The sequence below is a fragment of the Anopheles merus genome, chromosome X, assembly GCF_017562075.2.
Source record: "Anopheles merus strain MAF chromosome X, AmerM5.1, whole genome shotgun sequence".
NCBI lineage: Eukaryota > Metazoa > Arthropoda > Insecta > Diptera > Culicidae > Anopheles > Anopheles merus.
Window position 1 is genome coordinate 11,962,090 of NC_054081.1, and position 27,192 is coordinate 11,989,281.

The 27,192-nt window shown below is 49.3% G+C and overlaps 2 protein-coding genes across 2 annotated transcripts; one reads left to right on the forward strand and one right to left on the reverse strand.

Annotated features, from left to right (window-relative positions):
• Positions 1 to 2,762: 2,762 nt before the first annotated feature.
• Positions 2,763 to 14,371, reverse strand: LOC121594768 (sushi, von Willebrand factor type A, EGF and pentraxin domain-containing protein 1-like). Its single transcript, XM_041918413.1, has 7 exons — positions 11,866 to 14,371; positions 11,486 to 11,749; positions 10,111 to 11,402; positions 8,651 to 8,795; positions 6,581 to 8,587; positions 3,294 to 4,817; positions 2,763 to 3,200 (listed from the first exon to the last, which is right to left on the reverse strand). Exons 1-7 carry the CDS (start codon positions 13,292 to 13,294, stop codon positions 3,013 to 3,015), a joined length of 6,849 nt encoding a protein of 2,282 aa, XP_041774347.1. The 5' UTR covers positions 13,295 to 14,371; the 3' UTR covers positions 2,763 to 3,012.
• Positions 14,372 to 16,327: 1,956 nt separating this feature from the next.
• Positions 16,328 to 26,793, forward strand: LOC121595780 (intraflagellar transport protein 140 homolog). Its single transcript, XM_041919995.1, has 5 exons — positions 16,328 to 16,692; positions 16,758 to 17,131; positions 17,199 to 17,420; positions 17,499 to 18,466; positions 22,646 to 26,793. The coding sequence occupies exons 1-5, from the start codon at positions 16,546 to 16,548 to the stop codon at positions 25,417 to 25,419; spliced, it is 4,485 nt and encodes a 1,494-aa protein (XP_041775929.1). The 5' UTR covers positions 16,328 to 16,545; the 3' UTR covers positions 25,420 to 26,793.
• Positions 26,794 to 27,192: the final 399 nt, after the last annotated feature.

Below are 27,192 nucleotides of genomic sequence, written 5' to 3' on the forward strand. Positions count from 1 at the left end.
GATCGAGACGGTTGCACGGTGGTGTGGGAAAACGATGACACAAGAGTGAGAAGCGCATGAATGGTACAACAGTTGTGTGAATTTATTTCGCCTTCTATTATGGAATTAATTTTGTCTTCTATAATGTTTCCATCTTTCTTCGGGATTAACAAAAAAGGAAAAAAAAAGATCCTACCACTGCAGATATCAGTATGAAATATTCCGATTCACACAGATGCGTTCTGTTACCCGCGCACACAATTGTTTGTGCAGCGTTTTCGACAATGGGGGTGCACTAGAGCAGCGGACGGCGAGCAAACGCTAAGTGAACGGTTGCAGGCATAGATAGGAAGAAATTTGGTTGAACAGAACTACCATCTGCAAATGAATTCATTTATAAAGATGCAAACGGTCACACGAAACGAGCCAGACAAATATTTGTTTATTGAAGTGTAATATTACATTACAAAGAAACACACACACACATATAAAAGAAGAAAAAACATAACAAACAAAACACATTTTTACCCATTTCTGTACATAACCATTTCAAACTACAGAGATAATAATGGAATGAAAAAAAAATACAAAGAAAGATGACAACTCTAACTAATGCAGGCCAATACTTCCTAGGAGTGAATGAAAGATGGACTTATATTTAAAGCAGCTAACAACAAATTTCCAAACGACAAGGGGGGGATTTTCCTGCTCTTTGAAAAATCAAACAGTCAAATAGTTTAAAAAAAAGCGTACAGAAAACTAAAAAACAAACAAATTCTACTTATTTACCACACACAATCACACACACATAAAACATACGGAGATGTCCGATACTGAAAGTAGGGTGAGACCACTGAGCCAAGTGAGTTGATTGAGGCGAGAAGAAATGGGAGGATTGATAAGATACAACTACAACAAGAACAAAAGAAGAAGAACAACTTATCCATCAGCAACAATTCTGCAAACCCAAACATATTACAAACCTGCGCACCTTGAAAGCAGATGGTGTGTGCGTGCGTGCTTGCAAAAAAAACAACCGTGACGGATTAAGCTAGCGAGGGTGATAATACTATAATACTGTAGAATAAAACAAAACCGGAATTAAACAAACAGGTTATTCACTTGAGTAATGTGGTCGTGTCGTGTTTGTCTATTTCTGTTTGTTTGTTATTGTGGGCTTTTTCTTTACTGATGAGAATTTCATTGTGAACCTACCTCAGCGGAGCTGCGTGATCTTCAGTGGAGCCTAAGTTCCAACATGTTTTTGTGCTTGAGATCGTTCAAGTGTACACTCGTGTTTTTACCCTGCTCATAGTATCGGATCGAAAGCTTCGAAACGTGATTCGTAACAACTGAAGATCATGGTACAGATGAAACACTTATTCGCCTTCTGCTCCAAGTGTTATACCGAGCCTTGATAAACATTTCCCTACCTTGATGACATTATCGTGCATGAAAATCGGGCTTTTGAACTATTTTGCTTAAAGTGAAGCCTTATGCCGCCTCATGCCGAACTGGCGATCGCTTTCGAACACCTTCTTAGTGGGGCATGAGTCCGGCATCCTCATAACATGCCCCAGTCATCGTGCCAGTCTTGGCCACGGTCAGGATGCTCGGTGCACCGTACAGCTCAGCAAGCTTGTGGTTCATCCTTCTACTCCAAACTCCATACTCGAACCTTAAGATAGCAGAACTCCTTTACTACCTCGAGATTGTCGCCGTAAATTAATGCACTGCTTCTCAGTTGAACTTCGTCATCGTCGCATTGATTCTCGCACCAATTCTTGCCGCTTCGCGTTTGAGTCAGGTGTACGCCTCACACACCTTCGCTGTTGTCCTGCCGATGATGTTGATGTCATCCGCGAAGCCAAGACATTGGAAAGATCGTTAGAGGACCGTGCCACAGATGTCGTTGTCTAGCCCCGCGCTTCGAATGACACATTCCAGGGCGATGTTGAAGACCAGACAGGAGAGTCCGTCACCAATGTCTCAGACCCCTGTAAGATTCGAATGATTCCGACATCAAATTCGACACTCTTACCTTGCGCTGCATCCTGTTCATGGAGGCCTCTAACAGCCGGATCAACTTCCCAGGGAAGTTCCTGGATGATGTTTCATAGCTCATTCCGGCCTATGGTGTCGTAAGCCGTCTTGAAGTTGACGAACAGACGGTGCGTAAGGATCAGGCGCTCTCGGCAATTCTGGAGAATCTAACGAAGAGTAAAAATTAGGTTGATAGGGGATTTGCCTCCAACAAACCCAGCTAGGCACCTGCCGACAAAATTTGTAGCAAGGGGTGCAAGTCTGCAGAACAGAATATTGCAGGCTGCATTGAGGACTGTGACGGTTCGAAAATTCAAGCATGTCAAGCCTGTCGCCCTTTTTGTAGACTGATTGAATGACACCCAGCCTTCACTCTTCTGGTAGTTCCTCCTGTTCCCAGATTCGCACGATCAGCTGATACATTTCGACGGTAGTCCTCTCCGGCCTTATGATGAAGAGCTCGGTCGCTAGTCCATCAGAGCTAGCAGACTTATTGCTCTTAAGTTGCTTCAAGCCGCTGGCAATCTCATCCAGATATGACGGGGATTTCTCGTTTTCTGCAACATTGCTATCGCGGGCGTCTTTCGAAGTAGCACTACCACCTTGCACTCCACGCAATTATTTATCGATAGAAGACCCAATTCCAATTTACGTACTATGGAACTCTTAATGCTTTAAACACAATTAATCACACACAAATCCACAACTTCAGGCATTTCGAACAGCAGTCGAGTACATATGGAATTTCACTAATTATGATTATGAAGAATTGAGTGTCTACATTGAAGCAAACTTAAGTTTGTCTTCATGAACATACAACTCCACACTCATTTTAGAAATCTGTACAACAATAGTTAAACGTCTAATCAGGAGAAAGATTTATTTTTTAAATATCCCGTTGAAGTAGGTTCAAAGAAACTACAAGGAAACTAACGTGCCTTATGTAACAGTTACTCGTCTCGTTTGCTCCTTACGCATTGTACTCAGATGTTAACGACCTACAGAGACGGCTGCAGCCTGGAAGCACTGATCGAACGATGTCCACTGGCCCGTGGACTGGCAGGTGATGTCGATGCTGCTCTGCCGGCAGCGAACCTTCAGCGAGTCACCGTACAGGAACGAGCTGCCCGCTAGTATGTAGGCCATCGGCAGATTCTTCGGTCGTCCACAGGAGATACCTGCAAAAGAAATAAGCGAAAGACGAGCGAGAAATCCCGTTAAGAAAGGCCCAACTTGTTGTCCCTCCAGCTATTAGATAGTAAAAAACCTACGTGTACAGCGCGCCACCATCGGGGTCCAGCGGCCGTTCGGCAGACACTTCACGATCGGATGGCCCTTGATCGTGTAGCCCGGCTCGCACCGATACTCGATCTCGTCGTCCACGTAGTACTGCTTGTCCCGCGAGCCGGGCGCAATCAGCATGTTGGCCCGGGTCGGTGGATGCTCGCACACGGCCCCCTCGCAGAAGCCTTCCACCATGGTCCAGCGCCCGTCCGCACCGCACACGGTCACGGCCGAGCCGCGCATGCTGAAGCCCGCATCGCAACCGAACTGGATGCGATCGCCCGGATCGGCCAGCTGGCCGCTCGATAGCAGCTGCTCGAGGCGCCACTCGCCGGCCGGACGGTGCTGGGTGGCCAGCGCAACCATCGCCACGTGGCTGTCGATCGGCGGACTGGGCAGATGGCTCAGCGGGCATCGCTTCGGCGCAGCGGCAGTTGTTGTCGTCGTCGTCGTCGTCGTGGGCGTAGCGGTACTCCCCGGTACCCTATCCGCCAGCTCGATAATCTTTTTCAGTGCGGCCGATTCGCGCGCGCTCCGCTCCTCCAGCAGCCGCTGGTACTGCGGATACACGGCATGGGCCACGTTCTTGAGCAGATGCTTGATCTTGGTGTTGGTGTTCTCCTCCTGCCCGATGTCCACCACCAGCTCGTCGTCGTAGTTGAGCTCCCGGTCCATCAGGATCACGTCGATAAACTGGCAGATCACGAACCGGTACGCGTTCTCGATGTGGCCCGGGTAGCGCATCTCCGGCGAGATCGGGTCCACCGAGCCATACAGTATGAAGTGCAGCAGGTTTTGCGGCACCACCCGGCTGAGGTTCGGCTTGACCGTGCGCATCAGAAAGCCGAGCAGCCGGACGTCGATGTTGGTGAGGCGCGGCGCATCGCGCTGCAGCGAGAACCCGCTCAAATCCGTCCAGTTGTTGCCGGCGATCGTGCCGGTTGCGGAGTAGCAGAACAGCGAGAGCCCCCGGCCCGGTACGGCCGGCGGCGTACAGCCATGGAACAGGTAGCCGCGCAGCTGCTTCCAGAACTGCACATCCGGTCGACGGTTGACGCGTATGATGAGGGCCGGTTGGGTATCCCGGCTCGGTTCCGGCGTGGTCGTGGGAGGAATCGGCACACACTCGGGCAGCGGTAGATCCCACTGGCCGGACTCGAGGCAAGTGAGCAGATTGTCTTCGGTTAGGGCGTACTCAGGCAGGCAGCGTACTTCCGCCAACACGCCCACATCGTAGCTATCCAGGTGCTGCGGAATGGCACCCCGTTCGGTTGCGTAAATGATAGGGGCGCGGCCATCGAGCGCTTCCAGCACCAGCGGCGGACATTTGACGATGCTTATGCAGTCGGGCGGCGGCCCAGACCAGGTACCGCGGGCAGTGCAATGCAGAAGCTCCGCCCCGGCAATGAGGAATCCCTCGTCGCAGCTAAACCGAGCCTCACCTCCGAAGCTGGTCTTCGTTAGTAGGACCTGACCGTTCAATGGAGCACCGATGGTACCGCAGCGTGTTACTGCGAGTGGATAATAATTCCCGTGTTAGAGTGACAACATAAATTCTGAAATCGTTTCCGGAGTCGATTTTTGCCCCTGGAACTGTTTCCAAGACCGATAGAACCAAATCTGGGATTGCTTCAGGAACCAATTTTAAGATCGATCCAGGAACCGTTCCTGGAATCGATTCTGAAACCATTTCTGCAATCGATTTTGGAATCGATTCTGCAATCAATTTTGGAACCATTTCTGGAATCGGTTCGGGCATCGATTCTGTGTCGGAATAGATTTTGGAACCGATTCTAAATATTGGAATCGATTCTGGAATACATTTTGGATCCGATTTTTAAATAGATTCTGAAATCAATTTTGGAACCGTTTCTGAAACCGGTTCTAGAATAGTTTCTGGAATACGTTTTGGAATGTATTCTAGAAGCGATTACCGAATCGTTGCTGGAATCGATTCTGAAACCATTTCTGGAATCGAGTCTGGAATTGATTCTGGAATTGAGTTTGTAACCGATTCTAGAAGATTTTCTAGAATCGATTCATGAAAAGATTCTGGAAACGATATGGAATAGATCCTGCAATCGATTCTGAAATCAATTTTGGAACCATTTCTGGCATCAATCCTGTGTCAGAATAGATTTTGGAACCGATTCTAAATATTGCAATCGATTCTGGAATACATTATGCATCCGATTTTGAAATATATTATGAAATCAATTTTGGAACCGTTTCTGAAATCGGTTCTAGAATAGTTTCTGGAATACGTTTTGGAATGTATCCTAGAAGCGATTACCGAACCGTTCCTGGAATCGATTCTGAAACCATTTCTGAAGTCGATTCTCGAATTGATTCTGGAATTGAGTTTGTAGCCGATTCTGAAACATTTTCTACAATCGATTCTTGAAAAGATTCTGGAAACGATTTTGGAATAGATCCTGCAATCGTTTCTGAAATCAATTTTGGAACCATTTCTGGAATCGATTCTGTGCCAGAATAGATTTTAGAACCAATTTTGAATCGATTTTGGAATAGATTCTTGATCCGTCTCTGAAATAAATTCCGAAATCAATTTTGGAACCGTTTCTGAAATCGGTTCTAGAGTAGATTCTAGAATAAGTTTTGGAATGTATTCTAGAACCGATGGAAACGATTCTGTAAACGATTGGCGTAACGTCCTACGTAGTACCACGCAACCGGAAAGACACTCCTTGTTACGGGGAATTGATTATGTGTCGGAAAAGATCAGTATAAATCAGAAAATATTCTGGAACCGATTCCGGAATATATTTTGGAATTAATTCTAGAACCAAATCTGGTATCGATCGATTCTGAAAGAGATTTTGGAATCGTTTCTGTAATCGATTCAGATTTATTTCTGGATTCGACTCAGAAATAAATACTGGAACCGATTGAGAACTGGTTCTGGATCGAACCGATTTGGGAAGCAATTTGGTGGTCGCGGTATTCTGAATCGATTCTGTTGCCGATTTAGAAATCGATTCTGAAATCTTAAAATGCTCGAAAAACTCAGGCTCAAACTTGGAAAACGGATAAGGACTACCTCTTTGCTGAAATCGATTAAAAATGCTTTTGGAAATTGATTCTGATTCTAGAACCGATGCCGGAACCGACTCTGATTCCGAAAACTGATTCCAGACCTGCTCTCTAGAATTCCAAAAAACCAAGGAAATACCCGGTATCTATTCCCATGAAAAGTTAATTTCCCCCATCACAAAAAACGATCTATTCTGACCACGTGGCAGTGGCTACTTACGCTTGCAGAACTGTACGCCCGCAGTCCACTGGGACGTGCGCAGACACTCAGAGAACGATGGGCCGATCAGCTCGTAGCCTTCGTCGCACTGAAACACAGCTCTCCTACCGTCGTACCGTACTGACCCATTCGGTAGCGAATGATTCCGCGGACAGTCGCGACAAAAGCTCGACGCTACGATGCGCACCAGCCCGACCGTCTGAAGTCGTAGATCTATCCATCGCACCAGATCCCCGCTGTACGCTGCGCAGGTACGGTAGAGATGACGGACCTCCTCCAGCTCAAGCTCACGCTTCCACAGGTCTACGTACGCCATGCGACCTCGGTACGATTCCGTCTCGCTGAACCCACCCCCAAGTACGTCCTGTTCCTGGCCAAATACGTACAAACCGCCCGACTGTATCGGTGCACCTTCGCTTAGACGCGACCCGTACGCACTCCGTTCCCCGTCGACGTACAGCGCGTACCGTCCACCTGCACTTGTCCAGCTGACGCATACAAAGTGCCATTCGCCATCGTTCAGCGAGACGTTCGTGACGACGTGGGCACCGTTTACGTACAGTACCAGCCCGCTGTAGTCGGTCAGCGTGAACGCATTGTCGACGGTGGCCGTTGCATACGATAGCAGTGTGCCGTAGTTGAAGTCATCGTCCGTCCGGTACCAGCCGCACATGCTGATCGCCCGCAGACCCGTCGCATCGCTGCTATCTGCTGCCAGCTTGACGTACGCCTGTACCCCGGTACGAGGAAACTCCAGCTCGAAGGCGGCCGACAGTAGCAGCTCACATCTGCTTCCATGGTACTCCGGCGGGCAGTGACATCGTACCTTGCGGTAGCTTTCGTCATCATAATCTTCGGCCGTACTAGCTCCGAGGACTCGCAGTTTGGCCGGTTCACAGGTCGCCCCGTTCCGGCAGTACCTGGACGTTTCACACGGATTGTCCAGTTCGGCACAGCTGGTACCCCTCAATCCGACTGGACAGACACACCGGTACGAGTACGCCAGTGAGCCTGAGTTGGATGGCAGCTGCTGTGTCTGCAGAACCACCGTGAACCTATCGTTCCCACCGGACGTATCGTTCGCTCCGTTCAGACACATCGAGCCCGCCGGGCAGGGCAGATAGTCGCACGGTTCCAGATGGCATCGACGTCCCGTTTTACCGCTCGGGCAGGCACAACTATAGCCCTCGTCGACATTAATGCACATACCCTGGAACTCGCACGGATTGGGCGTGCAGAAGTCTTTGCGCCACTCGCACCGCTCACCGTCGTAGCCCAGCGGGCACTCGCAGAATGGACGACCGTCTACCTCCACGCAGCTGCCACCGTTCTTGCAATGGTCCGACCGGCACGGATCCACGTAAAACTCACACAGTGGACCGCCAGTATAAGGCGGTTGACAGTGGCAGACAAACCCGGCACTACCGTTGCTCACGCACCGTCCCCCATTGTAGCAGGGTGCCGAGCCGCACGGATTTAGCGCAATCTCGCAGTGTTCCCCAACATAGTTCTCGTCACAGACGCACTGATAGCCGAGCAGCGAGCTAGGGTCGACCACACACCGACCACCAACTCCACACACGTTGCCGACCGTACCGTTGCACAGCTGGCCGCCGATCGGGAAGCAGTCGGCGGCTGACTTCGATCCACGAGGCGAACTGTGGCTGGATGGGCACGCGAGACACTGGGCCCGGTTGTACTGCTCCTGGTACTGTCCCGGCTCACACAGGCGACAGAACGGCATCAGCGTCTTATGGTACTTCACCGCACCGTTGACGTTTCCACCATTGGATTTTGTTTTCTTCAACAGCTTCAACCTTGCCACCGTCCCCGGCGGACACTGGGGTTTACACTCGTGGGCGTGTTTGGCATTGAGTTTGCGCGTGGAATGATGCTCCGGGCATGGCTGGCAGCCGGTCTGGCCCGTTTGATCGTTGTACGACCCAACCGGGCAGCTCAGGCAGCTGTTGGTGGTGTAGTTGTGGTACGTACCCCGGGGGCAGTGCACTGAAAGAAAAGCGCTGGGGTGTAGATTATCGCGCGTGCTAAGGGGTAGCAGGCACCACTTACCACAAACCAACTTCTTTGAAATGCTCCCGTTCGCGCAGCGTATCTTCTCGTCCAGCTTTAGGACGCTCAGGTCCAAATTCAGAGCACCAAGCCGACGGCGCAGCTTCTTCTTTCCATTGATCTTCTCGAGCTCCTCTTTTATACGCTGTTTGGATGTAGGATAGGAAAAAGATGCTGCTTTAGCAACTATTGTAAACAAGATCCTATTCCTTGGTGAGATAGATCCAGTTTCATTATTTTGAACCAGAATTATAGTGGGAGAAGTTTAAGGATATTTGGAATTTGGGAGCAATTCTAGGGCCAGAATAGATCAAGATCATTTTGGCATCAGTTCCAGCACTGGTTTGAGTGCGGAGCCAATTAGCAGTCCATTGTGGGTTCTGTGCCATTTCCAGGATTAGTACTTGGACGGGTATGATTTTGAGCTCAGTTCCAGAACCTGTATCGGTACGGGATTAATTCCAATTTGGCAATGGGTTCAGCATTACTAATAATGGAGCCCTTTCCGTTGTAAGTTCGTAGGCTAAAATTTTAACCTGTCAGCTATTTGCGTTGTATAGCAGTTTTCGAGCAGCTATCTAAGTCGGTATAATATACAGCTGGGATTATCCCAAGGTGTATGAATTTAGAAACCTGATTTGTATCGCTTCTGCTTCTGAATGAAGATTCGAAGATTGTTTTGTGTATTCGCCATGTTACCAGTAAGGCTGTTTGAGCAAAAGACTTCAACCGTCCTGTCATAAAGTAAAGATCAAATTGGGTTATAAAAAACAGGCTATGAGACCACCTGGCCTACTAACACTTTGAATCCAGATTCCCCCACCTGATCTCTTTAATGCACCATGGAATAAATTTAAACGCGACCTTGTTTTGACAATTCTTTCGAGCAGATACTCGAATCCAATTCTAGCTTTGAGGCTAGAATAATCTAGGCTGAAAATCGCAGGCTAGTTTTGTGTGTGGTTTTGTGTGGAGTGTTTACATGATTTCAGCCTCTAACTGTCAAACTCTATGTAAAAAAGCTGACTAGAATCATGAAGGGCCCCAATACTAGTATGGCTTCGAGATCAATCCCCGAAACTATTAAAGGTAGAACATAAACTCCAAAAACGGCATGGATACTGGATCAGTTAAGGGTTATTTCAAAGATTTGACATTAGTTCCTAGACCCAGAATGGGTTTGGGAGCCGTTTATTTTGTTGTACTTCTCGGAGTTACAATTCCTTTGCTATTGTTTGGTCTGTAAAATGAAATCAAACTCTATCCATGCTACGGATCAAAATTTGCTTTCATCATCTAAGACATTGCATCTTTCCTCTCAGACGTAGTCTAGGTAGGTTCAAGCCTAGAGCGTTTTCATTATTGAACAACGAATCAATCAAGTTAAAACTTCATTCAAATGTAGGTATCGTTCACATTGATAGAGAGGATCTAGCTGACAGACCTTGAAGTATACTTACCTTTATATTTTCCGACTGCTTGCCATCAGGACGCCACAGCCCAAGTTCCTGGGAGACGCGCTTGTACACGAAAATCTTAACCATTGCCCGATCGTTCGCCCTTCCCGGATCGGGAGTAGTAGATGGCTGCGCATTTACGCTACGCTTTACGATACTGTACCGTACCGCAGTGTCCTCCGCGGTTTCCGTACCCCCGTTGCCGGCAGGACAGGCCGGCAGGGTCGTCATCAGCGTACAGTCCGCGTGATCGCCGCACATCTCCTGCCGCAGCCCATCGCTGAACGCTTCCGACACCTCGTTGATGGCATCCGTATCGTTGCAGAGCCCGGGGTCCATCTCGTCGTCCAGCCGGATGGTGATGATCTTCTCCACCCCGGACGAGCCGATCACCTTGCTGCATTCCGGCACTTCCAGCTGCTCGCCCCACGTTGGGTTGGCTCGATCGCACACCAGCCGGATGGTTTCCTCCGGCTGCAGGCTAAACATGTAATCCTCCTTGCAGCCGATCTCGCACCAAGCGTGGGACGCGTTGTACGCACAGATCGAGTAGCCGTTGCGCGGTTCCGGTACGTGATCGCAGGTGTACTGCTTCACCTCGACCGTCAGCACACACTCGGCTTCGTTGCCGGAGGCGTCCACTGCCAGATACCGTACGGCGTGGCGCCCTGCCGGCAGATAGCCGAAGGTTACGTTCTGCGTGACGGTAACGTTACGCCCGGAATTGTCGTACACCAGCGGTTCCTCCCAGCGGACGACCGTTTCCTGCCGGTTGGCACTGTCACTAACGTAGTGCACCGGGCCATCCAGGCACTGCTCGAAGACGGGCGGCGTTAGATCGATTACTGAGACGGTGAAGCTACAGCGGGCCTTATTCTTGAACGCATCCATCGCGATGTAGCTAAACTCGTGATCGCCAAGGGCGAGCCGGATCCCGTCCTCCTTGATGCCCGGCTTCGACCAGTACGTAAAGTTGTCGCCACTGTTGTCGAACACGTACGGTTGCTGGAGCCGGCGGACCAGCGCGTGCGGGAAGTCGTCGTCCATCAGCACGGTGTAGTTGCCCGGACACTCGATGTACGGTGGGGCGATATCGATGCAGCGGGGCGTTTTCAGCTTGCTCCACGTGCCGGTCCGTTTGCCGCCGCACTGCTTGGTCGAGGGACCGCCCTTCATCTCGAAGCCAAAGTCGCAGATCAGCGTGCAGTTCGTACCGAAGGCCGACTTGGACTCGGCACAGTCCGTCGGATCGTACGTGGCGAATGCGACCTTGGGCAGCGCTGGGCACAGGATCTCTTGGAGGAAGTAAAGGGGAAGAATGCGGATAACGTTAACAGTGGCTGCGTGAGTGATCAGTGGTACAAAGGTAGCTTCTTACGCTTGCAGGTTGTCTGCAACCCGTCCCACTTGGACAAGGGCAGACAGTTTCGGTTGTGCGAGCCCTTCAGATAGAATCCAGGACCGCACGTAAACGAGCACTCGGTATCGATGGGCATCGCTTCGGTGAACCGTTCCGCCGACATGCTGTAGTTCTGCAGAAACGACTTGTTTCGGGGCGTGTAGTCGTACAGAAGGTCGAGATCCGGATTGCTGCATACGGCCATACCGTAGTACGGAATGTTTAGCGGTGGACACTTCTTCACTGGTGTAGACGAATTCCGGAGCAGCGTTGGAGCATTCAATGTAGCCGATAAGTAAGGATTTGAATTAAAAGCCAATTCTTGCGATTATATAATCATGCAGCAGATCTACACTTACTCGTACACTTTGCTTCCGTGCCGGACCATTCGCCATTTTCCTGGCACAGACGAATGCTGCTCCCCGTCAGCTCATACCCCGGCCGGCAACGCGTACCGCAAGCCGCATTCAGCACCTGACTGCACGGTTTCGGCTCCATCACGAAGTATCCGTTCTCAGGAGCCTGCAGCTCCGGACAGGTGATGGCAACGCAGCGACCATCCTCGTTCTCCTGGTAGCCGCGAGGACACACGCACTCCTTTTCGGAGGTCGCACCGAGCGTCAGTGTGATGTGGCGTGCGTGCGGACACGACTCACAGCTACCACCGGCCGTCCAGTAGGTCCCATTCGGGCAGGGATGACAGTCTCCGCGCAGTCCCGACCCGGTAAAGCCCGGCCGGCAGATGCAACGGTAATGGCCGGAGGTGGTGAGGCAACTACAGACAGCGTGTGCATCACAGCAGCCGGCCACCAACTCCGTACCGTGCTCTCTCACCTTCGCTCTGTCACACAACCGATCGCAGAGCGCCCCATTAGCCAACGGCATGGAGGGACCATGGCGGTAGTCGAGATGGAGCGCTTGCCGGACCAGCGACTCGAACTGCTCGAAGCTGCCGAGCAGATAGCGATGCTCGGCGGACGTGGCAATGCTGGTCAGCTCCTCCTCGTTACCACTCTCGATGCCGATCGAGAAGATCTGCACTCCGTCCTGTTTCAGCCGCTCTGCGATCGGTATCGGACTCTGGCCGTTCGAGTACCCGTCCGTGATGAGAAATATGATTCGCTCCGGGTAGCTGTCCCGGGCGAAGATCTCTTCCGCTTCCCACAGCGCACCGTAGGTGTAGGTGCCGCCCCCGCTGTACTCGATGCCCGGCAGCTGATAGTTGAGCAGCAGGCATTTATCGTTCCCGGGCAGTGGCTGCGATATGTGATCGACGTGACGGATTACCTTTTTGCGCGAGCTGAACGTGACCAGCGCCACGCGCGTACGGTTCACGCTCACGTCGAAGCCGGCGAGCAGCTTCTTCACGAACCGGAGCTCGCTGTGGAAGTTGGCCCGGCCGACGCTCGAGCTGGCATCGATCAGAAACACGATGTCGAGCCGATCGTTGCTCCGCTTCAGCCGGCCAATGTTAGCCTGAAAGCGAGCGTTCGCTTGCTCCAGTCGTCGGTCGGGGGAAGCAGTTGTTGACTGCGCTTGATCGAGGTCCTCCGTTACTGTGCCAGACTGTTGATCGTTGTTTTGTGTGGTTGAGCCAGCCTGATCGAGCTCCTGATACTCTTGCTCAGGTAACTGCCACGTGGTGGAATCTTCCTCGCTGGAGCTGAGGGAATCCTCCGTAAAAGAATTCGCGCTTTCGGATGTTTCCTGTCCCCCGGCAGCATACACTATTACCAATATCACAAGCGGCAACACTACACACCGATGTATCGCTAACGACTCCACCATCTTGGGCACTACAGGTTCACATTACAGGTACTGGGCTGCTGGAAGGGCACATCAACACGTCCACGCGTTGGGGTTTCTGAATTGGCTTTGAAGTAGTGCCTCACTTCCTGCCTTCTAATCACCCACGCTCTAGTTTGTGAGCATTTTTTTTTAGCATGCGCTTCCGAAAGGGGTTCTAAATACACATCTGCGACTGCTTGCTTATCACCCGTTCCAGTGGTCCATACAAGCGTTGCGTCTGCGGGTCAGACATTCCGATTCGATGAGTGTATCGCACTCACAAAAAAAAGCAGACGATCATCAACAGTTTTTCGCTTGCTGCAAGTTGGTCTGGTGAAATTGTGTAACTTGTTGTTGTTGTTTTTTTATGTACTTAGAGCATCAGGATATCGGAATTATTTGTCTTGTGTCATCTTTCAATCACATTAATTAATTATAATTTATTCACAATGATGTACTGCTTTTTAAATCAATTTTAGTTCCGGTGGATCAAAATGATAAAAAGTGGAGCTGGTTCCGGGTGGCTAGAGTTCCAGAGAGTAGGCTCAATCAGACCTGTCGGAACCGTCGGAATCGTAAGGAGAAACATTTGATGTATATTCCCGTGTTTTAATTCGTATGTGCGCGCATCTTTGGCGAACGAATGGACTAATCTAAGTGTTTGTAAGAGACATCTATTCCGTCGATGCTTGAAGTTGACGTTGCTGGCACCGGGACCTGGGCATACACTGCGGCTAGGCTGCACCCCTAATTTTCGTGTTTTTGCTATATATTTAAAAGATACGATATCGGTCCGTATGGAGTGTTCGTTTAAGGTGGTAAAAATGGAACTTTGCACATTTTAAATCATTTGTACCGTGTATGTAGCTATCGCAAGAATTAATTACCGTTATTTTGGACGTCTAGTTTCTATAGCCGCACTTGAATAAATTACGATAGGAGATTGATTTTTATGGAATTTCATGTTCTATTTTTTGTCATTTATTTTTTGTTACATTTTCTGCACCTTCAAGTTAGGATTACATTCCTTAACTATGTATGTAACAGCAGCAAATATTTAGATTCTGCTAAAAAACCTGAGGCTGAGGTTTTTGTGTCGCTTTTGTTTGATCGGATCAGTTTTGAGCCGCTACTCACTAAATTGATAAAGTTCTTACGGCCATTTTAAAAATATTTCATATTTTGATTTGTATTTTTCAAACAATCATTAAATGCGAAGATTTTTTTTGAAAACTTTTGATTTGTTAAACAATTTTTATTAAAAGCAGTTGTAGAACACTCGTTAGAAAAACGGGTTTATGTAAAAAGTTTCTAGAATATGTTATTTAAATTTTTGAACGGTGTTTAAATGCGTTAGTTATCACAAAAAAAAGTTTTTCGAAGTGATGTACGACCATCAATTTGTTTACTCGTAATAAGTCGTGTAAAAATATTGAAAAAAAAAAAGAAAAATATATACATAAATATGTTAAATAGTATTCTGAACAACTCATACATTCACTGTTTTTATCTATTTCTTACGGATTTTGCACACATCGCGAAAACCGACTGTCCATACAGTTGTGGTAGGCGCTGTAATAAAAATAATAATAACATTAACAAAAAAAAAATAAATCTGTGCATTTCTTCGACTTAATACATGGTATTGTTTCAAAATATTATTGTATTAATCGACCCGTAGAAATTGATTATCTACACATTTGCCAACGAACTATAGTTTTCACAGTTGTTTTTTTAAAGAGACTTTGACTTTCACAGTTGTGATGATGATGATGATGATGATGATGGTCCCATCCTTTTCCTTTCATAGGTTATAGAATGATGAAATTATCTTAAGATATGTTTATATTTATTAAATTAGAAAAATATACTTATTAATTTATAATATTTAATTACGAGTGGATGGTTGGATTGACATTGACCAAAGAATCCGATCAGGTGCCACTTTATGCGCGCGTGTCTCGAATCTATGAAGACTCTCATTTTCTTTGTTATTTCAAATTTGAAACTTCTAAAGATTTATTTAAGTATTAATCAATAGAAAAATGAAAAACAAATTTAAAATCCATCATCATAACGTTGATGAATGCGGTTGATATGCAAAAACAAAATACAAAAATACACAAAAATACTCAAAAATACACAGAACATAAAAAAAAAATACATAAATCGAATAACGTTCATTACTACTAAACACAACATTACTTAACAACTTGCTTAATGTAGGCTACACATTTATTTTTAAATTGCCGAAGGTTTACAGCATTTATTATTTCCGATGGCAACGAGTTGTACATACCAATACATTTAAAAAATAATAATTTTGAGCATTCCTGGATATGTAGTGAGGTGTTTTTGGTTAATTTGCTCTTCGAGTAGGATAGCGGTGGACGTCTAGTGGATATACCATGTAGAATTTTGTAAATAAAAATCATAGTCTGATACAAAACTCTTTGCTTGACTGACATCCATTGTAATATGTCAAGCAGAGTAGCAGATCAAGTGTATCTACCAAGACCCAACAACAATCTCATAACTCTATTTTGTATATGCTGTAATCTCTGAAATTGGGTTAATTCTCTAAAAACAGAACAGTGCAACAAAAATTAAAATGTGGTGAGATCAAGGATTTGTATAATTGAACTTTTGCAAAGAAACTGAGATCTTTGTTTAACCTAGTGATGCCCCCACATTTCTTAGCCACCTTATTGCTATGACGTTGTCCACATGAGAACTAAAAGAAAGTTGAGTATGAGGACGGAAAGAACTGGCGATTACATTTCCCTCGAGTCGGAACCGTAACCATTCTAGCCTGATTCGTACTGGAGCAGTGGGTGCGTTCTAGCGCACCCATCTCTAGCTCCGATTCGTAATGCTCGATCTTGCAGCTCGTTGTACGAAGCCAAATTGTGGATGACGATATTTGTGTGCGTGAAGCCCGCCGCAGCAGCTTGCTGTACAACACACATACACATGCATAGCACACGATTTGACAGGTGTGCGGGGTGCCACTTGACGCGCGGCTTCCCGATAGCTGACCTTGCCAAGGCAAAGCGTCACCATGGTGATGGTTGTTATGCCCGAAACGTAAACAAAATTTGCTTTTTGCGCTGTGAAAACTCACACACACACGCGCGCGCCGAAAAAAAAAAACAAAAGAGGTGGCTTGCGGACGGCACTGCTTCACGGGAAGGCGTAACCAAACAGGGCTGTACACAGTTCCGGGCGTGTGTGATCGTGGCTCGGCCAGCATGACGCTTTACTTCGACACCAAGGTACAGTTTCTGGACAGTGAGGCGATCAGCACGGTCAGCTCATGGCACCCGGTGGAACCGATCTTTGCCGTCGCCTCGTACAGCAACGAGCGGGGCGGCTCGGTCACGATCTTCGACGACACGGTAGGCGGAACGGGTTGTGACGCGACACGACACGACACGCACTAACATCGTCCGCTTCCTTGCAGGGCATACCGCTGCGCGACGTAGCGTTCCCGGTGCATCCGACCTCGCAGGCGACCGTGCTGACGTGGCACCCGGAGCGCAAGATACTGCTGACCGGGTGGGAGAACGGCGAGATCCACGCCTGGTTCGAGGGCAAGCGGGACTTTGCCAGCGTGAACGGGCCGCACAAGTCGCCGATCATGCTGCTCGAGTTCAGCGAGAAGGGCGGCCGGGTGATCACGGCGGACGCGATGGGCGTGCTGACCGGCTGGCGGTTCGACGGGCAGGCCCAGTTTCTGACGATGTTTAACCACGATCTGCGCGACCCGCTGCTGCACATCACGTTTCGCCGATCGATCCAGAGCGCCAGCAGCAAGGAGCTGACCAACCTGGCGCGGTAAGTGCTTGGGGCGCGCAGAGGCCGGCGAACCGTGTACTGATTACGTTTGTCCGCTTGATTGTAGGGCGGCGGTGGCCGGCGATGAGGCGGCCCTGGATCAGCTGACCAGCTGGCGGCCCCGGACGGCGGTACGCAATCTGGCGCACGCGAGCGTCCACGACAACTACTGCTTTTACGCGTGCACCCAGGCCGGCATACTGTACTACATCAACCAGACCGGCACGTGCACGGAGATAGTGCGCGGCGACACCATCCCGATCATGCAGATACTGTGGCACCCGAAACAGTAAGCGCTGAGCCTCGTCTGCGGGCCCGTCCGTTTAACTCGTTTAACACGTTTAACTCGTTTCTGTTGCTCCGACAGGGACTCGATCGTGATACTGATGGAGGACATTACGATCGGGCACTACGAGGTCGACACGAACGGGCAGATTGCCGAGCTGGACCGGGTGAAGCTGTCCGGCAAGGTGTCCGGCTCGAAGAGCGCCATCACGTGGGTGGCTGGCTGCGCACTGGCGATCCTGACCGGCGACCTGTCCGTCCGCATCTGGGACATCGAGACGAACGACAACTACGTGTTGTCGATGGAGTTGACCGCGACCGGTGCCGATCGGCCCCCGGTGACCGGGGCAGCCGGTGCCGCCGCCACCGCCGTCGCCCAGGAAGTGTTCACCTGCGTCGCGTACTGTGCCGACACGCAAACGCTCAGTGCCGGCACGAGCCAGGGCAACCTGTACACGTGGCGCCGGGCGGCCGGTTCGTACGGCCGGTCGTACGCCGGCACCGAGAACCAGTGGCAGCTCACGAACGTGACGCCGGTGCGGGGCACCATCAAGAGCCTGGTCTGGGGCACGACCGAGGCGAACCGGGCCTGCATGATGGTCAACTGCCTGTCGAGCGTGTTCATACTGAAGGAGCAGTCGCTGCTGTCCGCCCACGCCCGCCAGCTGTGGGCCACGCAGAAGAAATCGAACGAGCTGCTGATCCGGCACGCGAACGGGCGCGAGGCGCTGCTGCACACCGACATCTCCATCATCCATCTCGCGCTGAACGAGCTGCACCTGGTCGTGACGAACGGGCGCACGGTGGCGGTGTATCGGATCGATCCGGCCGGTACGATGCGCGGTGCGACCGGGGCGCGGCTTGCAGCCGGCCCCGACGCTGGCGCGGAACCGGACGCACTGGCCGTGTCGTACGTGGACAGCTTCGCGGTGGAATGCGGTGCGGTGTACCTGTACGAGCAGAGCATCGTCGCACTCGGCACGGAGCAGGTCAAGATCTACTCGCTGAGCGGCATCATACTGCAGGAGCTGGTGTTCAACGCGAACGAAGGTGAGTGAATTAAAATCTCCTTTGATTGAAACTTTCCCAGATTGTAACACGCAACCACGAGTGAGTATCGTTGTGAGATGAACTACAGTGGAACCCCTCATAACGAGTACCCCTTATAACGAGTGTTACGCATAAAGAGCAAATCTAAATGCTCTACAAATATCCCTCTTAACGAGTAAAATCTCGCATAACGAGCAATTTCATATTTGTTTCCGATAAGAAATCGTGATCATTTCGAGAGCTTCAATACTAAGAATCGTTAAATATCAAGCTATTTCCATGAGGGGCAGTGTATAAGTGTGGATGAAAAGTGTAAAGGAGGTGACACATTAACGCCCACTGCCAGTCCAAAACTCACGAAATCATACAACAATCGAAAAAAGCCGGAGATGACCGTGGGTTCGTCCACTCTATGTCCAGATAACTCTTTTCAGATCAAATAATGGAGCTGAGAGTTTTTCTGCGCTTATCGACAGGTAGAGCAAATGAGGTAGTTTCTTCACTTTGATTGCTCCCTTTTCTTCCTTCTCATTTGACAATATTGGAGGCTCTCTTTGGCTTCGGCCGTTGGTGGTGGGCAGGACGTGAATTTTTAGTGTGTAGTGTACCTTCCTCAGAAGCGTGTGTTTCACAAATGTGAGGTGTATTGATGAGTGTATTCTTGCATGCATTCTTGATCTACTTGCTCGTGAAGGCGAGAATTTTGTTGCTAGGAATTGATCAATGCATTATTCTTGTCATTTGGAAGTGTTCCGTATGGTTGTGATGCATATAAACCTTATATACCTGCACTTTTCTTGACCTGGATCCAATTATTTTACTTTTCATACAAATTGTATGAAAAAGAGCCTCACGCATAACGAGTTTTTCGCATAACGAGTGAGTCATTGGGACGGATTAAATACGTTATGAGGGGTTTTACTGTACAGTTAGTCCCCGAGATACACGGTACCTCTTATACGCGGATTCTGAGGTACTTGGTTTTCTGAATTTGACAGTACTTTGAGAAAATTGTACTGATATGACACATCAATTGTAAAATGTCAAATAAGTTTCGATCGAACGTTGAAAACCTTTTCAAAAGGCTTAAAACAGTTTTATTCAGTCAGAATCATATTAGAAAATGAATTAAGTGGCAAAACTATACAAAAATTAGTGGTCCCCATTAAACGTGTATCTCGGGGTCCTCCTGTATTTGTTTTTAACAGCCATTTTATTCCCAACATGATTTTTATACTCTCGAAAACTGGAAATCAATTAGTTGCTCGTTGACGCAGTAAGTTTGAAAGAGTTTCCTGTTTTAAATTTGATTTTTTGGCGAGTAATGAAAAAAAACAGGATTTCTTTGCATCTAAACTACCTCGCTTCGAATAGGAATATTTAGAACTGGTTCAAGTAATAGCGATTTATGCAAAAAATCACGTCTTCTGTCGGTTTAAGAATCGATTCAAACCACTCGATCTTAACCTTAAACCCCATAGTGAGAAATGGATTACCATTAAAACTAAAATTAAAAACAAAAAATAACATGAAATGAGATATTTCATTGGAGTTGATTCACAATAGATTATTATAGATTATTTTTCTAAATTATATAACTGGAAATTTCTTATCTTTTGCCGTTCGCGTTTCCATTTTGTGAGCGTATTTTTAAGTCATCGCCGAGAGTTGATCGGGCGATTTGACACCTGCTGCGTTGTTGCCTGTTTGTCACGATTGATTTTCTTTCGGGTTCAAAAACAACAACGAAACAACTCTAAAGCGAGTAAAAGCATAGAATTAAAGTGATTGTTAAGAATTATTGTAACAGATCCTTATTATTACCACTTACGGCTTTCTTAAGCTTGTTGTTGTTCTATTATTTTTTATGAGGCGTTTTAGCATTCATAAAATTGAAAAGTATTACAATTTCATTTTCAATTGTTTGGCAGAATAATGTTCAAATGCTCCTTAAGCTTGAGTTTTTTATTCTGTCGGCAGAGCATCCAAAACAATCTATTTGGATGTACTCTTCAGTCATATCACATCCACAAAACGGACAGATTAAAGGCGATTCTTATTTTGATCTTTATCAGCGATGTTAAACTCACCTGACTCCACGGGCCAAAATGCTTCTAAAAATACGTACTACGGGCAGTCTAGTTTTTATATGATATTACATGAGATCGTTAGCTGCTCTTTTCATTTCGGCCACCAGATTGATATCTCTGATCTATATACAGTGAAATCCCTCTGAGGTAAATCTTCAAGGGACCGTCAGCTTAGAGAGATATTCATGTTGAGGAAAACTGACGATGGTGTTGATATGAAGTATCCAATAAACTACAGGAAAAGCATGGCTTCCTTTGACTAATAGTTTTATGAACAGTCATCCAAATATTCATCTAAGAGGATTTCGGCTGCCAAATCGCATATGCAGCTTGAAGGATATTCGCCTTAGGGAGATATTCATCTTGAAGAGACATCAAATGTATTTCATATGAAGGGACCGTCAAAACGGTTTCACTGTACATTGTTTTCCGGCTCAGTGTTCAATGTGAACAGCATTATTCAAATCTTTCAAGAAGTTTTTCAACAGCTGGGTTGTTGAAAAACCTCACACGATTGTTGCATAATGCCGTTCACAATATGTGCCGTTAGGTCCAAGGTGCTGATGATTGCTTTATTTTGTTTAAGGTTTGTTATGGGTGATTTGTTCGATATTTTCTGCGTGCTCTGATGTATAAGTCCTTTCCACCACAAGGACGCATTGCCTCTTGGAGATAGATCCAACGTTCATCAGGGATCACTGATCAATTTACCTTCATTCGCAAGGCGTTCGGATTGTTCATTTCCTGTGATGCTTTCATGGCCTGGTATCCAACAGATTTCGATTGACCTATATATTGATACAGATTCGATAGATTGTATGTAAGGGTTTCGTATAGATCCTTTCTCTAAAGGCGCTGCCTGTGAAAATAACGCTAGTAATGTCATTTTCGGAAGGTTCTTCAGTTGCTATCGTCGCTCTAGAACTACTATAAGTTGCTTGTCGTTCGGAGTCGTTAAGAGTGTTTTGTAGTCGTTCGGGGTTATCCCGAATCAGTTGGAGCCGAAGTCGTCCGTAGTCGTCCGTAGTCGTTAAGAGTCAGTCAGAGACGACCGGAGTCGTGGGAAGTCGGAGTCATCCGGATTCGTCCGAAGTCGTCGTCGGAGTCATCCGGAATCAGTTGGAGTTGAAGTCGGGAGTCGTCCGGAGTCGGCTTGCGAAACAAAAATCTGTATACGAAGTGCTCGTGCAAAGTGAAAGACTAACAAAAAATACAATGAAATGAAATACCCGATCATATGCACAATTAATCGGACGGCTTCTATTGACTCCGACTCTGGACGACTCCGAATGACTCCAGCTCCCGTCGACTCCGGCGAACTCCGGCGGAATACGACCCCAAAAGACTCAGGTCGACTCCGGACGACTCCGAACCACTTCGACTCCGGGTGGAATAGGTATATTGGATATTGCCAGAGTTGGTATCGGACTAACAATATTACATATATGTAAAATTTTACTTTTCGTTGTTGATAGATAACCCGCCAAGTAAAACCAGTGATACGTAAACTTGCTCTTTCTTTTAAGATGTGAATTTTTTAAATGTTCTTTAAAACGAGCATTTATTGATGTATATTTTGTGTCATGATCGTTTATACATCATGATAGAATGAAAAACGGCGAAAAAATAGTACCAACTGTTATTCAATATTGGGTAAAGCCGTTTGTGGTTAAAACTTATTCATTTTGGTGCAATTAGAATTGCGAAAGTCTACCACGATGAAAATAAAACAAACATAAAACACGCATTTTACTGTAAATGTTAAATTTGTTTACCCATGAGTGATAAAAGACACCATTAAATTACAAACCAGGTGTAAAGTAACAACGATTCATGGATAAACAAAGCTAGTTGCGGTACGCTTTGCAGCATCGAGGGGCAATTTTAGCTGTCGCAGTTCAAATTGCACCTACTTATACACTCATCGTAATGTGTCTCTCGAATGAGTAATTAAAGCCACGAATAATTTAGATCGCTATCAGTTGCAAGTCTTTACGAGACCACGTTGTAGTCGAGACTCTTCATTAATTTTCGCTAATCACGTAATAAAATCATCTTACTAACACTGAATATTCTTCTTTAATTGCAGGCAAACCGATCGGCGTGGATTTGGTCGGTCCGTATCTAACCGTGTTCACCCTCCACGGCTACATCCGCCTGTACGATGTGTCGCGGCATGACATCCGCCTGCTGCAGCCGCCCAAAAGCGCGTACGATCTGTTCGAGAAGTTTGGCGAAATCATTATGGCGCGCACGAACGCGAACGGGACGTACGTGGCGATCACCATCGCGAACGAGCAGCTGCTGCCCGATGGCAAGCTGTACCTCTGGAACCTGGAGAGCAACGTGCTGACGGCGCGCGAATTCCACACCCCCGAACCGAGCGGCCGGACCCGTTGGCTCAAGGACGGCCAAGGGGAAGGAGCGTCCAGTAGCGCTCCGAATGGCCATCACTGCCTGCCGGTGGCATTTTTCTGGGACACGGAAGACGCCCGACTGCTCGCGTGCGAAACGAAGCCGCTGCCGAGACAGCAGCAGCAGCAGCAGCAGCAGCAACAGCAGTCTCGCACGCTCCAGCCAGAGTCCCAGATACACGTGCTGTTTGTCGACGCGCCAAAGTCGGAACTGGCCGAGCTGGAGCGGCTAGATCCGAACGGTGCGCCGGGGGAGCAGCTCGAGCTGATCGGGCTGTGCGTGCCGCACCTGATCGTGCTGCGGCGCAACGAGATCGCGCGTCTGTCGCTGCGCGACTTCAAGGGGCTGGACACGTGCGATCTGGCCACGCGCGAAATGGTGCTCAACTTCAGCCTGAACGTGGCGCAGGAAAACATGGACCAGGCGTTCAGCTGCATCCGGTCGCTGCGTTCGGACACGGTTTGGGCGAATCTGGCCCGGCTCTGCGTGCAGACGGGCCGGCTGGATGTGGCGAAGGTGTGCCTGGGGCATTTGCGGCGCGCCCGGTCGGTGCGGGCGCTGCGCCGTGCGACCGAGGACGCCACGCTCGAGCAGGAGGCCCGCGTTGCGGTGCTGGCGATCGAGCTCGGCATGATGGAGGAGGCGGAAGCGCTGTACAAGCGGTGCGGCCGGTACGATCTGCTCAACAAGCTGTACCAGGCGTCCGGGCGGTTCGAGGAGGCGCTCGAGGTGGCGGAACACTTCGACCGGGTGCACCTGCGCAACACGTACCACCGGTACGCGGAGTGGCTGAAGGAGTGCGGCAAGACGCAGAAAGCGATCCAGTACTACGAGCGCACCACCAGCCTGATGCACAACATCAGCCAGCTGCTGATGGACGATCCGGGCGCGCTGAAGCAGTACATGCAGGCGACGGCCGACCCGGAGCTGCTGCGCTGGTGGGCCCAGTACGTCGAGAGCAGCGGCGACATGGAGGGCGCGTTCAAGATCTACCAGCGGTCGGGCGACTGGTTCTCGCAGGTGCGCATCCTCTGCTTCATCGGGCAGGTCGGCCGGGCGGACGAGATAGCGCGGGCGAGCGGGGACCGGGCCGCCTGCTACCATCTCGGGCGGTACTACGAGAACAGCGGCAAGCTGCAGGAGGCGATCCAGTTCTACACGCGCGCGCAAACGTACGGCAACGCGGTGCGCATCTGCAAGGAGCACGAGCTGCCGGACGACCTGTGGACGGTCGCGTGCACGGCCCGGGCCCGGGACAAAGCGTCCGCCGCCGCCTACTACGAGGAGTCGGGCGACTATCGGCGGGCGGTCGAGCTGTACCACCGGGCCGGCATGCTGCACAAGGCGGTCGAGATGGCGTTCCGGTCGCAGCAGCCCGAGTCGCTGCAGGTGATCGCGTCCGAGCTGGACGCGTCGTCCGACCCGGACCTGGTCGGCCGGTGCGCGGACTTCTTCGTCGGCATCGAGCAACCGTACAAGGCGGTGCAGCTGCTCGCGAACGCCCGCCAGCTGGCCCGTGCGCTGGCCGTCTGTGCCGAGCACCGGGTGCCGGTGACGGAAACGCTTGCCGAGCTGCTCACCCCCGGCAAGGACGACCTGGCGGAGGGAGAGCGCACCGCGCTGCTGCTGCGCCTCGGCGACATACTGCAGGAGCAGGGCGACTACCACGCGGCGACGAAGAAGTTTACGCAGGCGGGCGACCGGGTGCGCGCGATGAAGAGTCTGCTCAAGTCGGGCGACACGGACAAGATCATCTTCTTTGCCGGCATGTCGCGCCAGAAGGACGTGTACGTGATGGCGGCCAACTACCTGCAGGCCCTCAACTGGCAGAGCGACGCGAAGATACTGAAGAACATCGTCACGTTCTACACGAAGGGGCAGGCGTACAGCCAGCTCGCCAACTTTTACGCCAACTGTGCGCAGGCGGAGATTGACGAGTTCCGGGACTACGACAAGGCGCTGAATGCGCTGCAGGAGGCGGTGAAGAGCTTGTCGCGTGCCGCGCCCGGGGCGGCCGGTGGATCGCAGCCGGCCGCCCTCGATGCGCTGCAGCTGGCGATGGCCGAGGTGAGGCGCGTGATCGAGCTGCAGGACGCGACGGAGCGGCAGGAGTACAGCAACGTGATCAAGCTGATCAAGGTGCGGCTGGAGGAGCGGCAGGAGCCGGCGCCGCCCGTGCGCGTCTGGGATCTGCTGGCCCTGCTGGTGGAGTGTCTGGTCGCGACCGGTCAGCACTCCGAGGCGCTGTACTACGTGCGCGAGCTGGCCCAGCGCAAGCCGGACTGGTACCATCAGGAGCTGCTCGACAAGGTCGTGCTCGATCGGCTGGTCGCGGAGACGGGCGTCAATCTGGAGCCGTACGTGAACGTGACGAAGGTGAAGCGTCCGACGACGGCCACGATATCCACGATGAGCGATGACGAAGAAATTCAGGAGGTGTTTGAGTAGAAAGTGACTAGAGATCTTAACGACCCTAGGGCGGAACCTAGCTAAGCGATAACTATTGAGACACATTGCACGCCGTCCGTTAAGATGAAGAGTGTTGGGAACTCTTCAAACAATTTAATTTATTTTTAGATTAGACTAGTACTAATATACTGCCTCAATGTTCCGTGTGTGCTTACAGAGTATTGAAGAATTGAAGAATTGAGTGTCGATTCTTAAAAGAAATTCAGGAGGTTTTTGAGTAGGAAGAGCGCGGGAAGTGACTAGAGGTTTTCATGACCCTCGGGCGGAACTTAGCGAGCGATAACTACCGAGACATCACACGCCGTCCGTTAAGATACTTAGACATCATGCAGAATATTGGGAACTCTTCAACATTTTAATTTATTTTCCGAATAGACTAGAATAATACTGCTACAATGTTCCGTGTGTGTAGACTGATATTAATGAGTGTTGAAGAAATGGAATCTTGTAAAGAAATTCAGGACGTGTTTTTGAGTAGAAAGAGCGCGGGAAGTGTGGCTAGGGGTTTTAACTAGTAATGTGCTGTTTGGAGCGCAACCACAACTCCGACCCGACTCCGGCTATTGTTCGTCTGATTCCGACTCCGGCAAAATCCGAACCACTAGTTCCGCCCGGAGTCAGAATCATCTGGGTCGTCTGAAGTTGTCCGAAGTCTTTCGGAGTCGTCCGGAGTCGTTCAGAGTCTGAGTCGTCCGGAGTCGCCCGGTGTTGTCCAGAAACGTTCGGAGTCTGAGTCGTCCGGAGTCAACCGGAGTTGGAGTCATTCGGAGTCGGGCAGAGTTCGGAGTCGTCCGGAGTCGGAGTTGAAGTCATTTGGAATTGTCTACAGTTGATCGGGATCGACTGGAATCAGAATCGGTCAGAGTCAACAGGAGCCGTCCTGTCTCCGGCCGATTCCGGACGACTCCGACCCCAACCGATACTCTGGACTCCGAACGACACCGGATAATGCAGGGCGAACTTGCCTTCCGGAGTCGGTACCCAAATTTTTTGGAGTCGGGTCGGAGTAGACTCCGGATTTTTGCCAACTGTACTCATCACTAGTTTTAACGACCCTCGTGCGGAACCTAGCTAGCGATAACTATCGAAAACTCATCACTCGCCGTCCGCTAAGATACTAAGACATCAAAGAAAAGTGTTGGGAACTCTTCAACATTTTTATTTATTCTCAGAATAGAATAGTATAATTCTGCTAAAATGTTCTGTGTGTGTAGACTTACTGAGTATTGAAAGGAAAAAGTGAAGATTCGTGTAACTAACAACAAACAATAAAAATCAATATTGAAATTATTTGGTAGAAGTTCTTAACGCAATAGCAAACACTCCAACCATCCAGCAGAGTTGCTGGAGTTGTTCAAGAATACCTAATAAATTCGATATTTTAATTAAAGTTTCAAGCTTCAACCCGAGCCGGTTTCGTTTAGCTTCAATCCTTTGTCCACCGTCCAGTAGGTCCAATGCCAATGCCAATGGCCCAACTTCAACTCACCCCTGCCTTCTAAGCCTACAAGGCATCAGACCACTGCTGCCACCGTACCGGTATCGCATTCCTAGTTTGTAGTTTCTTTCCCAGTTCAAACAGCTCGAACCGGTGACGTGTTTGGAATGTGCAAAACCTGTTGAGTGTCAAAGTGTCCCGTGTCGTAACGGAGGATAACACTGCAGTGGGCGGAGAGTATATGCTAAAGACAGTGGGAAATTACCAACCATTTCTTGAGCTGCCAACGAACAACACCGGCAATGGAGGTATCC

Bases quoted from the DNA above. Each gene is read 5' to 3' on its own strand.
- LOC121594768 (XM_041918413.1), bottom strand. From the start codon at position 13,294: ATGGTGGAGTCGTTAGCGATACATCGGTGTGTAGTGTTGCCGCTTGTG. The intron at 11,750-11,865 runs GTAAGTGTAGAT...CGTCTACACCAG, and splicing joins CACGGAAGCAAAGTGTACGA to TGAAGAAGTGTCCACCGCTA. The intron at 4,818-6,580 runs GTAAGTAGCCAC...ATCCACTCGCAG, and splicing joins GGGCGTACAGTTCTGCAAGC to TAACACGCTGCGGTACCATC.
- LOC121595780 (XM_041919995.1), top strand. From the start codon at position 16,546: ATGACGCTTTACTTCGACACCAAGGTACAGTTTCTGGACAGTGAGGCG. The intron at 16,693-16,757 runs GTAGGCGGAACG...GCTTCCTTGCAG, and splicing joins TCACGATCTTCGACGACACG to GGCATACCGCTGCGCGACGT. The intron at 17,421-17,498 runs GTAAGCGCTGAG...TTGCTCCGACAG, and splicing joins ATACTGTGGCACCCGAAACA to GGACTCGATCGTGATACTGA.